The 14123-nt window shown below is 39.7% G+C and overlaps 1 protein-coding gene across 2 annotated transcripts; it reads right to left on the minus strand.

Annotated features, from left to right (window-relative positions):
- Positions 1-978: 978 nt before the first annotated feature.
- On the minus strand, positions 979-14067 carry UFD1 (ubiquitin recognition factor in ER associated degradation 1). Of its 2 annotated transcripts, XM_084649609.1 has the most exons (12): positions 13782-14067; positions 12559-12691; positions 11778-11810; positions 11232-11353; positions 10721-10851; positions 9939-10011; positions 8744-8812; positions 7513-7578; positions 7082-7129; positions 4968-5056; positions 3060-3141; positions 979-2034 (listed from the first exon to the last, which is right to left on the minus strand). In XM_084649609.1, exons 1-12 carry the CDS (start codon positions 13782-13784, stop codon positions 1960-1962), a joined length of 924 nt encoding a protein of 307 aa, XP_084505735.1. In that variant the 5' UTR covers positions 13785-14067; the 3' UTR covers positions 979-1959. The 2 variants fall into 2 exon arrangements, with proteins under 2 accessions (XP_084505735.1, XP_084505736.1); XM_084649610.1 differs by lacking the exon at positions 13782-14067 and having other exon boundaries at positions 12585-12691.
- Positions 14068-14123: the final 56 nt, after the last annotated feature.

Consider the following 14123-nt stretch of genomic DNA (forward strand, 5'->3'; position numbering starts at 1 on the left):
CTTTGGCCACAAGACCAATGAGGAGCAATAACCCTAGAGATGAGAGGGCCCACGTGACTACATAGCTCTATTCACACCAGGGAAGATTAAATAAATGTTATACAGCTCATTGCATGATTGCTCTTTTCAACAAAATTCTTCAGATTTTATATAATAGGGAAGGGCCCTGCTACCTTCTCCCCCCACCCCAGACACCTGTTTTCCCCAGTGCACACATTCAACATCCGCTGCTCAGGGATGTTACATTCACCTCACACGGAAAGACCTACTGCAAAGCAATTCTAGTTGAAATAAAATAACTTGTTATAATGTTTATTATATATGCTTAATTATAAATTATGTTAGCAAAATCTATAATTAAAATGAAGTTTCTCATGAACCACACACTAGTTGCAAACCTTTGACTGTATGGTCACCTTTGGTAAGGGTAAAACTGCCTTACTAAGGAGATTTGAGAAGTCTTATAAATGCAACAGACATGGTGGATAGAGATGAGCCGAAAGCAAACACATCCCCCCCCAACTCCAGCTGTCACTGTACTCCAGGGTACTTCAGACTTGAACTGTGTAAATGAGAGCCATTGCTATGGGTACCAATACTCTTACTCATCAAGTAAGAGTCACTAGGAGGAGATAAATGTTGTTTTGCTTTTGACATAATAGAGCCATCCAATTTCTATTATGTGACTAAGGAAGTTGTTGTAGACAGCTATGAATGATCATTCACTGTTGTCTACTGTATATTTCTAGATGGTCAGTTCTGGCAGATAGCAGATGATCATGCCATTCTTGTTTGATTCACTTCTGGAGCAATAAAAGGTAGTAGCCCACCTCCCATAGGCCAGCAGATGTGGAAGGGTTTTTATGTAAAAACACAGTTGCCTTCAAAATGCATGTTTTTCTATCAGCCTTCTCTTGGTGTAGGTCACATTGTAGGGAAATAGTGTTTTGGCTTTAGAGATGGGCAGGATGCAGTGGATTTTTCTGATGTAGCATTTTTTAAAATGTTTATTGCTTTATTTGCGAGTAATCAAACATGGACAGCCCCTGAGCCCTGCCTTAAGCCAGGCTTGAGGAGGAGGTATAGCTGAGTAAAGAAAAGTTACGTCATTTTTAGGGAGGCTGCACAAACTAGATCATGTCAATGTAAAAGGAAGAGGAAAAGAAGATTAAAGACCCTGTGTCAGATGTGGGAAACACACCACTCTTCTAAAAGAAGAGGGAGCTGGACATTTGTACTCAGTTATCCAGCACAACTCACAAGAAGTCATGTCCTTACCATCCCTATCTATGCTGCTGATTGACTTGTAATTGCTGGATATTAAGCTGACCTATTGTATCTTAACTATTAGAAAGGTATGAAGCCATATATTTAATTACAACTGACAAGGAAAGTATTTGGTTCTCCGTCAGAGCTTGGGACTTCTTGTTTTCTTAGGCGTTAAGTAAGAAACCAACCTAAAGATCAGATAAAGTCCTTCCATGGAGGGCTTATGCCACCTAAACACGTGCCTTGGTTTGTGGAGAACATGGCACCGGAAAGGTGGTTTGAAAGTGTGGTAAACAAATGTACAAGGAAAATTAACAAGCTCAGAGCAACATGATACCATCATCATGGGGGATATCAAAGAAAGTAGTATCTAGTCTTCAGAATTGAGCCAGCAGAAAAACATTGATCCTTTGAATAAGGTACAGCTTGGTGGATTTGTTTCTTAGGTTTCTCTAACAACTTCCCCTCTTTCCAGCAAACAAAATAACCACTGCAAGCTCCTGGAGCTTAGTTTTCAATTGAAAAATAAGAATTCCTAAATTGTTAACTCCACTTTAAAGTAAAATCAAAACCAAAGTGTCCATGTGTTATATATGACCAATAGCCTCCCTCCTCTCAAACCCAATAACTAAGATCCAATGCGCTGCAATGTTATTTTATTCTCCCCGATTGGCCAAAAGATTCCATAATTTATGGTTTTCTTCCCTTCTTGCGCAGGGACTGGCCTTCTCCTGAAAATGCAATGAACCGGCTGCCAGAGTCATCCTGGATGTAGGAGGGAGAAGAGATTTGTTTAGGTTCAGCTTTTGTTATTATTGAACAAAGAGAAGACCTGCTTCAGACAACATTCCATCATAAAAGCACTACTCCACTGGCTACTGACATTTCACATCCATAAATTTACACAGAAAACAGGTTCCTTCCCCAAAAGTTGCTAGTGTTTCAGTGACCTTTTGTAGATTTAATTCAAAATCCCTTTGCATCACTTCCATTTTATATTTCCTCCTCCAAGCTTATACAAGGCAAACCTTTTTATGTTAGCTAACATAAGAACATCAGAGCTTTCTGTCCTGTAGATAATATTCAATATCATTGAGTAGTTTTAAAATTTAAGGTCTCCATGAGCAATCACAGGCTGTGAATTGGCAAAGCCAGGGAGTCTAAACAATGGATCTGATCATGCTCAGCAAGAAGCTCTTAATTTTTACTGCCAGTAACCCCCCACACACCGTTATTCACCATTTCAGAGATAAAAGAGATTAAGGCTCATCGCACTAAAATGCTAACATACAGACCTTTAGTGGCAAAGCTGGTTGACTGCACAATAGTTACTGTGCTACAAACAGGGGCCCAATTTTCCCCACAGGGGACAAAACTCCCACTGCTTTGAATAGGAGTTACACCCTATGGTGGAAGAAAAGGCCCTGCAGTCAACAATAGTCCCACTGTTGAAGATTTATCATGAGATAAGTGATCACACGCTGATCTGAAGCCACACATCAAGGACCACAATATTCCCTAAAAAAGCCTTCTATGAAGGGAACTTTGCTCATGTCATTAAAAAAATTATTTAAACTAGGTTTCAGTGATTTATAACACTTATAATTAGCATATTTTTTTTCTTAATTGTTCTGACCTAAGATGGGTCTGCATAATCAGTCAACAAGTCATAGTATTTGAGCAGGTTTGCTGGAGTTGGGGCCCACTAGCAATGCAGACCCCTTCAACAACTGTTAGTTCCACTGTATTAAGTTCTCTACAAATATGGCAAGGTACAGAGGTTTACTCACCTCTTCAACTTTCTTGACTAGTGGTCGTGAATTTCTAATAAATGTGATCCTACCGATTTTGAAGTCATAATTGGGTATTCCTCTGGGAAAGGAAGATTGAGATATTGAGGTACTGAATAAACCTTTAGACTCTTGTCATAGGAATAAATGTGACAAACAATAGCCAGGACTATTCTCTACAGTTTTTGTTGGTTTTTTGTTTTGTTTTTCTTGAGTATCATCCTAACCATTCCTTCTGAAGAGCTGTCATTAGGATTATTATGGTCTGAGTCCGATGTGCTCGCAAAGATTTATTTATTAGAGCTGAGCAAATGTTGTAAAGAAATATCTGTGATGATTCACTTTAGTTAAGTTGTCTGCAGCCATGTACATGCATCATGTCTGCACTTTCCAAGAGGGATCAAATTTTACTGGTCCAAGCATATGTGGAAAACTAAGGTAGAAGCTGGATGCACACATCTTCATAGGACCATTACTATAGTGAGTATTAATTCAGAAGCAGGGTGGAGGGAAATTGATTTTTTAAAATTTCAATTGGATATTTTTTATTTAAAATAAATACAGCTTAAAAATAAATCTAATTTTGAAATTTGATAACATAGAATAAGGCCTAAATTAACTTTAATCTACTAAAACAATTTAAATTAAATACAAAAAATAATATTAAGTAGCACGTTTGTTGCCAAGTTTTAAAGAAAGTCAAACCACTGAGTTGGTGGTAATCACTGGCTAAGCATCTGGAACCAGAGTTTGTTGAAGTGCTAAACCAGCTTTTGACAGCACTGGCCTGTTCTGCAGGTGCAAAGAGGATATTTTCTTAATTTCAGTTTATTCAACTAATTCAATCACATCAGTTCATTCAAAGTTGAGAGACGAATTGGGAGTTGAAAAGCAAGAAAGCTTGTTTTCGTGTTCCAATCTATGAATAAAATTAGGTGAGAGAGAGTAAGATCTACTAGTTCTAACATTTTGAAGGAAATATGACCAGAAAGAAGCATGTCAATTCCTTACCTACATACAATATTTTCTTTGGTTAATAAATGTATTAGTTTTAAATGAAAAATATGTTTTGATAAGCCTTCTGATAATCTTTCTTCTTATGTATCCATCACTTTTAAGGTAATTTTTTTAATAAAAAAATTAAAATGCTGTTTTTGTGCATTTTTAATCGAGTTTGAATTTCCATGCAAATAGAACATGATACAAATTAAAAGGAAAAAAAAATCTAGTACATAAGAAATGCATCATTCACAGTTTTCTAAAATAATAAAAACTGTAAAGATGAAGAATCTGAATGTAAATTAAGCCATAGCTTCCTGGTTAGCAAGAAGAACCAAATTTAGTGTAAAGGCTATATTTAATTGCAAATCAATGTGTTTTAATGGTTACTATTCTATGAGAATCAACTTTTCTTTAGGAAAATAACTAAAAGTACAGATGCAAACAATTAAAATTGATGATTTAAATCAAGGTTTCCTGCTTGCTCATTTAAATCCTGATTAAAATTGGTGATTTACATTGCTTTGAGTTAAATCAATCTGCCCTGTTTAGAAATGCTTTTGCAGTTATCCTGTCAGGAAACAAAACAAGACCATGGCCAAGTTTTGTAAAAGTATTTATACTGATAGTTAATGGGATTTATACTCAAGTGCCTAAATGCCTTTTGAAAATGAAATATAGGCTCCTAGTCAGTTAGGCGTTCATTGCAATGCTGAGAGCAGCAACATCTAAATACCTTTACAGATCTGAGTCCATGTGATTATCTGACCACTCTCAAAGCAACGTATATTAAATACATTTGGGGAAATCAGGTTCTCACTGATATTACAGAAGCAGACAAACACATCTGATTCATTTTGTTCAAACATTAACCTTCCACCTGTAGAAATCTGAATGAAATGGGCTAACCTTCGAATGTCTCCTGGTTTAATTGGCGAGGGACTAGGCTCGACACCTTTCTTCTTGCCATCTAGCCTGTTCCCAGAGCCAGAGAATGCCTACAGGTATAAAGCAGAAAGTCATTTCTACATGTTCCACCTTCTTGTTAAAGAAGAGCACTGCAAGCATGTATTTTTGTTTTTTAAAAAGGCTAAAATGGGCACAGGGCCTGATTCAAGATTGGTGCTGATCTAGTGGACTAGTGTTAGTATTCTGCACTGCCATGCAAGAGATTAGACTGGTATTTCAGTTCCCATCTCTTGGCTCCTCAGGAACAGTAGAGAGCACCCACCATCACTGGCCAGCACCTCTCCTGCCAATCAAATAGCATTGACTGCTTATAGAATCGTAGGACTGGAAGGGACCTCAAGAGGTCTTCTAATTCAGTCCCCTGCACTTAAGTCAGGACTAAGTATTATCTAGACCATCCCTGACAGGTGTTTGTCTAGCCTGCTCTTAAAAATCTCCAATGATGGAGATTCCACAATCTCCCTGGGCAATTTATTCTAGTGCTTAACCACTCTGGACAGTTAGGAAGTTTTTCCTAATGTCCAACCTAAACTGCTCTTGCTATAAGAAAGAATTTACCTCTGGTCTTCCTTGACTGAAAGGACAGTGACTATAGTACAGGGTCTAGACAACTGGACTGGGACAGAGACTGAAGGCCCAGGGGCAGTGATTTTTCCTAGGGCTGTGATTTGTGCCCTAGCTTAGAACACTGGAACTACTCCCACACCATTAATTGCATGTAATTTGCAAGAGTACCTCTGTAAAAGTATATATGGGGGTCTGTTGTACAATGTACACAGATCCCTGCACACTACTGGATGGAATGTCAGACTGGCTTAAAGATGTACGTGGCTGCATCTCAGAACGGCTAAACACATGAATACTACACAAGCATGATTGTTTCACAAGTCAGTTCATCATTTTATGACATTTACAATAGAAGAAACTTTTACTCTAAATCTTAGTAAATCTAAATCTTGATAATACAAGCCTCTTGGACAGCTGTGCCAGTGCTAAGCAAATGTCCAGAGGGGACGCCTTGTTTGTGCTCCCAGTAACAGTTTATAAACAAAATTCACTTCCTTCAGGTACTGTTAGATACTTAAGTGTTACTTCCATTACGCACAAGCCATCAGAGTCTTGAGTGGTAATATTTACTATGGATTCAGAACACAAGTTACTGCTGTATTTATATATCAGAAGCTCCTGAGAAAATGCCTTGCAGGGAGAACCTATTACACAGAATCTTATACACTTCTTTTGGGAGGTGTAACAAGGTGATTAGCACCCTGTGATTTTTCTTTTTTAAAATACATTAAGGTTTTGTTTTGTTTTATTTTTTTTTTAATAGGTTTGTATTATTTCGTTTTATCCACGCTGGAGTGGGAGATTACATGTTTTCCCCTGAAGGGGTTGGGAGGTCCTGAGGCGGGGACAGGGGGTTGCAGAGCGAGCCCACCTTGCACTCACCCTGCAGCAGTGGCTCCCGTCCCACAGGGCTGGGCCCAGCTCCCCGCTCTGGGGATAACATGATGACGGAAGGGTGAACAGGCCAAACCTGAGCATGGAACCAGACCCTGCCCTGTGGGAGAGGAGCCACAGGCACAGCAGCTCCAGGATGAGGTTTTCATTTTATTTTGTGGTGTTATTTCACATTTGTGAAAACCACAGGACTCTAGTGTTGGTCCTAGGGTGCACATCTCAGTGTTCCAAGGCCAGGCTGTTGTGTGATTACATGTTGTAAGCAGCATCTGCTATAAATAGAGGCAGCCTAGCCTCAGGAAAGGACAGCCCAAGCCCAGGAAAGGGGCCTGTCACACCTGGAAGTCCTGAGAAGGAAACACCTACAGCAAGCAGGAGCTGGCTGGGGGAAGCCTCAGCTGGGAAAGGCGAGACGAGGACTAAGACAAACCTCTGTGAGGTGGCGAGACTGGGTTGCTTTGCATCTTTGTTTCTAAGTAAAAGAAAAGCCCTGAGCAAAGGAACTGGATTTGTGCAGTTGCAGGGAATATGTTTTCACCTTCCCAGCTGATAGATTTGCCCACAACACTACCAGACCGAAAGAAGATACTTACACGAAATCCTAGGTCGCTCACATAGCCACTGTGGTCTGCTTCAACGTCCTAGGAAGGAGAGGAGAAACAAGCTGTTTCATTACATTCATGCTCTGTTATGCAAAATTAACATGAATTGTTTCATGGATTTCCTACAGAATGAAACTTTTACAGGTATTTTATAAACTCACTGAACATGAATTCTTTTGACAAAGTTTTTGTCCTGGAAATAGGTTGCTCTACATGAACAATCTCCATAGGGTGGGGTGAGGAAGGAAAAGAAGTGTAGGCAAGAGCATCTTGGAAATAAAACGTATGGCTGAACTATCTGATCTCAAGACCTTTTCAGAAAGAGGCGTCCATTAGTGATCTTTGCTCCATAACAGCCACAGTAAGAAAAGAAGGCAACTAGAGAGAATGCACTGTAGAGAACAAGAATGAACTTAACTTACTGTGCTCTCCTCATGTTGTGTGTGTCTTTCTGGTTCTTTGTATCCCAAAGGTGCATCAAAATCCACCTGTTTTTATAGCAAGAAACGTTGTTGTTGTTGTTGTTTTTTTAAACAGAGCCACATTTTTTTTTAATAAAAAAAGAAAAGGAGTACTTGTGGCACCTTAGAGACTAACCAATTTATTTGAGCATGAGCTTTCGTGAGCTACAGCTCACTTCATCGGATGCATGCCGTGGAAACTGCAGCACACTTTATATATACACACAGAGAATATGAAAAAATACCTCCTCCCACCCCACTGTCCAGCTGGTAATAGCTTATCTAAAGTGATCAAAAGTGAGGTATTTTTTCATATTCTCTGAGTATATATAAAGTCTGCTGCAGTTTCCACGGCATGCATCCGATGAAGTGAGCTGTAGCTCACGAAAGCTCATGCTCAAATAAATTGGTTAGTCTCTAAGGTGCCACAAGTACTCCTTTTCTTTTTGCGAATACAGACTAACACGGCTGTTACTCTGAAACCTGCCATTTTTTTTAAATCATCACCATATGCCATCCCTAAAATCGCTACAAACTCGACCATTCTATTCTGAACTAGAGGGAATGGATCTTTTAAAAAAGCTCAATTAGCAAAAATGTTACAATTGGAATGTGGGAGACTCATCTCTAAAAGATGCTTCTCCAGCATATAGTTGTAATATACTGGCAGGGCAGCATGGAACATCACGCTGCAGCTGTTCTAACTTTTCAGTCTCCAGGCTGTCAAATGGACCTGCATCTTTCATAAGTACATAAAACAAAATGCCCAAGAGAATAATTTGCAAATAAGGCTCTACAAGAATTATAGGCACTTCAGCCACCTACGGGCATATGATAGGGTTGCCAACCCTCCAGGATTGGCCTGGAATTGCTGGACTCCTGGTGATTATTGAAAGCAATCCAGGAAATTTTAATAGGATATTTTAAGAACCTGACATTATGTCATATGGGGGGGGGGGAGGGGAAGGAATCTCCCGGAATAGCTTCAGGCAGAGTTGGCAACCCTAGTATATGACCTGTGGCCTTCATCTTGCAACTCACTTATGGTTACAGGATCTGTATTACTAAAATGCTCACCTTTCCCACAGCATAGCTATATTTCTGTAATGCAGCATTGTCATGATCAGATGCCCCTTCTCAAAAGAATAATTTAAGTGAAAATAAAGATCCTGCCACAAAGACTTCAACTTACATTCATATCACACTCTATGATGGACACAGCTTTATCAGGTTTGGTCTCCATTACCCGAAGCTCGTAGATCTGAAACAGGAGCATGCATAATATAAAGCTGTTCCTCTTAGTGTGCAAATTAATGATTAAAGAAACTTGGGCAAAATTCTCACATCAGAGAGCATTCATTTCAATGAACCATAAGCTCTTCAGATCAGAGACTGTGTCTACCTCTAATTTTGTACATCATGTAGCACAACAAGGCTTCCAATCAGATCAGGGCCTCTGGGTGCCCCCATCATGACTATATTTCAAAATGGAAGACTTCTTCTACATTAGAGATTTTCATTGCCCCTCAATAGAGCTGGAGGGATTTATTTGGCCAGAGGCGAGCTATCTGGCTCAGAATCTCCTAATTTCCAGTTGCCAAAAAAACAGCTCCAAGTTAGGTGAGGTAGGATATCTGCACTGTCTTGTACTCATTTATGTTAAAATGGTCCTCTATAGTTTTACTGCTGATAAGAAGCCCTTTTGCTCCTAATAATCCTTTGTCTGAAATGGATTATGATTTACCCACAAGTTATCCAAACTGAGCTGAAACCTGGCAAATAAGTATTTTGCCCAGAAGCAAAATTTGAAAATATAAAAGTTGTTCAGTAGTCAAAGGTGTCAGAAGTCAGAATTTAATATTAAGAGCAGCACCAAGGCTCCTGAACGGATTGCATTATTCATTCTCAGAATTCAATAAAGACCTTTAAAAAAAAAAAAAAAAAAGTAGGTGAAGCTACTATAGAATTTTGCATTTGTAGCTCCTGAAAATCTGGGTCCCACTTGCCATGGGGTCCACAAGGCCCTGGGTAAGGTCCCACGTATGAACCTGCCTCCCTGAGATGTCCAAAGTCCCTCTGGGGCTGTTTTCGGAACTCTTACGTCTTTCCTGTTTGGGTCTATTTGCTCCTGACATTTAGCTCCCAAAGTGTCCATTTACGCATATGTGCAGAAAAATGGATGGACCAGGGTAGTGGTTTAAGCTGAACACATGGCGTGTCCCGTGTTCAGCTACTACTGACACTCAAATGTGAGTATCTGTAAATTATGTGATTCTATAAATGTCTTTTTAGGGTTCCATGCAAACCATATGCAGAGTCAGGATTTATGTTTCCTGGGACTGTACACAGGTTTAGTTAGATAGTGTTATTTACACTAGATACCGTACCTTCTCATTGTAGTTGATGGCAATAACATCCCCAGTGGTTAGACAAGCAAAGTTTCTCAAAGCATTTTCTAATCTTTGAATTATGTTAAGAAGAACTGTATGGTTGTTTTCAGTGCAATATTCAAGTTATACATCAACAAGTTCATATTTTCTGGTTCCAGGTCTGTCTTACATGTGACTTAAAATATAAGTACCATGGACAGTTTAACAAGGATTAGGCATTCAACATCCCTTATAGATGTTCTTAGGGAAACCCAATAAAGTTCTCTAGACAGTAAAACAAGGCATGTGCTTCAGACCACAATTTACCTATTCAGACTGTCTGGAAAATAAAAGCTAAGAATTTAAAAAAAAAAAAGTTTCTACAGTTAGGCTCCTGAACCAGTGGCCTGATTTTTCAGATGTGCCAAGTACCTAGCAGCTCTCATTAAGTAATTTTAAGGAAAAATCCTTTATTCCCTACTTTAGGCTTTTATTCTTTGGTGCAAAGAATATTTGCCTGAGGAAGGACTACAGGATTTGGCCCATTTCATTAGGCCTTTATTTAGAAGAATGCTACACTTTTTGCAGGGAATTCACATCTCTCCACACTTGCTCTGGCTCCTACCAGATTCCATTCTCTTACTTCTTAGCTTTCAGAGGTGGCACTAGTAACAGTAAGCTGGTATTGGACGTATATGAACAATGCTTGAAAAGCTGCCCCAGCCTTTCCTCCCCTGTTTAGGGTAAGCTAGTGCCAAAGCCCCTTCTTTTGCTTCCTCTGGGATGAAGTGAAAGGATACACAGCTTTGGGATTGGTGATGTCAAGGAAATCTGGACTTTGTGGTTGAAATTTTGAGTAAGTAGCCACTTGAAGATTAACACTCTCTACCTGCACCAGGCCTCCTTCCTCCAGAAGCAAGTTCTGCATCATCTGTAAAAAATCATTGGTGACAAAGACAGGACACTATACCAGTATCTATGCAACAGAAACAGGTAACTTTTAGATGGAATTTCCCTTGAGAATATGTAAAATATATTGGGTCATATTCTGCCCTGAATTCTGTGGGTTTGCATTGGGTATAATTACAGGAAAAAACTAGTTCTTGATCCTTTATGTCTCAGTAACAACGTAGTACATGCAGCAAATTACTTTGATTAACTCAGAGGAAAGCTTTAGCTGTGACTGAAACACTAAAAGGTGTTGACTGTGCAAGTGAAATGCAATTACAGCAAATATTCTACTGTAATATTCACCAACACCACATTCATCCTATACTTTAAATTCTGACAGTTTGGTGTAAGGCCACTTACCCAATGTGGAAGGTAACAAATGCCTTCATCAGCCACAAATTCTAGCACACCACAATGCGTCATTCGATCTGAATTTTTATTAGTCAGCTTAAACAACATAGGGTATGTAATGTTAAGTCGACCTGGCAGAAGGGGAAAAAGATACAATTTGTTATAAAGCTCATGGCAGATTTATAAAGTTGCAGAGACTGAACATTAGCAAGAGAATGAGCCAATATCCTGGCAAACACACCAAATTATTTGCAAAAAAAAGGACGCTCATTTCATTAATGGAAGTGTGATATGGTGTCAAGCCGCTGTTAGAAAGCTGACACTGTCGGCCTAGCGTTTGAACTATGTGTAGATAAGGGAACACCAAACCCTTTGACAAAAAAAATATGTTAAAAAAACCCATATGATTTTTACCCTCAATATGGATTTTCCTGGTATATCTTGATTTAAATCACATCTTCTTAATGGATACATAAAGCAGTTTTTGGTGTTTGCCTACACAGACATACAACACAATATTTCTAGCGTTCTTACAGTAGAATAAACATTACTTACTGAGTTGATCCAAGGCAGATGGTGGCATAATTACTGCAGAAATTAATCAGAAAGTTACAATAAGATTAGGAATAGCATGGCTACAGAAAGCAACTGCAGTGTACAGTTTTATCATTCCTTCTTAGGAGACAGCATTTTACCCAGGTTCCGACTTTGTGAGCTACAAATTCTATTGGAATCAATCTAGACAAACAATAACTGGTAGTTTTAATCCAAAATGTAGATTCTGAGTGGGGCAAATGGGAGAAGTTAGAAAGTTTTACAAAAGCTTATACACTAACAAAAATATTTCCCAAAAGTAATTTTATTTGGTTAAACAACCCAAGTGCTGACGACTCAAACACAGCATTTGACTAACATATGGGAGCCTGAAAGTGGAGCTGACAAATCTATTCTCCTTATTGAAGCTGAGTGAAGCCAAAAGAGGAAGCAAAAAACATATATGGCAAAGACAACAGATTTTTAAATCTTATTTGCTTAAATGGCTTCTTTTATTAGTGACAACTAAAAACATTTGTTTTTAAAAATAATGGGCCTTTAATTTACATGGAGTTAAATCAGGAACTCCAACATCAATTAAATGATATTAACATGAGAAGAGATTATTTATTTAACCTGCAAGTGCCCCTTTAATTCAAGTCACAAAGCCATCAATATGTTTCCATGCTTATTATGTTTGTGGCCTTATACTGTTTCTGCAACTGCCTGCCATAAACAATACTACTGAACATTCACATATAGCATTCATCAGTCTATTATTCAAAATAAAACATGCACATACTCTTCCCGCCTTTCTCCACATCTGACCTGTCATTAGGTCCTGCAAGCATGGATACTGAGAAGCAACGATACTGGGTTGAAAAGCGGTTCTGGAAAACCCGGGGGATTGGATGATCAAACATATTAAAAGAAAACTGGGGGATGAAAAATGACAGTGTGTTAGCAAACATCGATCCACTTTACTAAGACACCAGCAGACTAAGATTTTCAGGAGGTTGTTCTCCATTGCAGTCATCTTAACCAATGCTGTGTGCTTATTTTTCCTAATATAAATATGGTTTAGACATATGTATGTACCAATGAAACACAAAATAAGAAAGTGAAAAATTCATCTGTAATTTATCACCACAATCAATTTAGATTGATTCTACAAACTGTAGAACAGACATGGACTTCAATTTGAAATAAGCATACACATCCTAAAAACCATTTATTTGTTCAGTGCTACAGCAAGTGTACAGTGCAAACTATTAATTTAAATTGAACAAGGAATACAAGTGATTGTCATTTCTTTAACTCTTCAGCACAGGACAAGAGATATTCAACATAGGTGTGGCAGAAGGATATTTTTGTACCCTTGCACTTTTATTTTAATGATTAAAGAGATGACAGTGCATATAGCCTATAGATAAACACAGGCTGAAGTCTTCATCATCGCGGAGAGAGAATCATTCCTAGGTATCCAGTGGGGTAGCATCCTCACTTGTAAACCAAAGGGAGGGGAGAACACTGAGTCAGCACCTCCCAGGAAATGCCCAGGATCACACAGATTGCAAACTCTTTAAGATTACTCCAAATATTACTACTCTAAAAAGCCATCCATACCCCACCCTGTAACCGTCTGGGAGGGAGTAGGGACACTAAATTGGGGGTGCTTTATTAAGCAATTCTCTGCTCTTGGAAGCAAAGATTTTGCCGGGGGGGGGGGGGGAGTTTCCAGAGAGGGCTTTAAAAATCTTTCCTGTCCCAGCTGGCTCTCTCTGAGAGGAAGGCCGGGGGGTTTACATATGTCCCAGACAGACACCCTGAAGGGTCCCCCTCACTGCCCTAGAGCCAGGGGGACAAAGCCCGACCCTCTCGCAGAGCAGGGGGGCGTTTGGCGGGTACACGCTCCCCTAGCGCCTCCCTGCCTGCGTAAACAATCCAGCCAGGGTGACTCCGCAGCTTCCGCCGTCTCTCCCCCAGCTCTCAGACACCCACACAAGAGCCCCTGCAGGCACTTACCATCCTGGCGGCGGCTGCTCCTGCCCCTTTTCTCGGAGATCTCACCGAGGGACACCGCAGAAGCGCCTTTAGACAGCTCGGGGAAGGATCAATGCAGTGGCTGCTTCCCCTCCCCCACAGGAAATCGGCTGGCTGAGGGAAATGGTGGGCAGGGAGGGGGAAATCCCTTAGCCCAGCCCCTCTCCTCTTAGGGTGACTTTTAATTTCTACAGGCGTGGCGCTATTTTAACAGCGCTGAAGGCAATCAGCAAAACTGAGCACTTTCATCGCAAAGGGGCGAAAAATGTTTGGAGGTTGTGGCCCACAGTCCCCACAAAACTACATTTCCCAGAATGCAACGTG

Source organism: Lepidochelys olivacea, assembly GCF_965140295.1.
Source record: "Lepidochelys olivacea isolate rLepOli2 genome assembly, chromosome: 15".
NCBI classification, from domain to species: domain Eukaryota; kingdom Metazoa; phylum Chordata; order Testudines; family Cheloniidae; genus Lepidochelys; species Lepidochelys olivacea.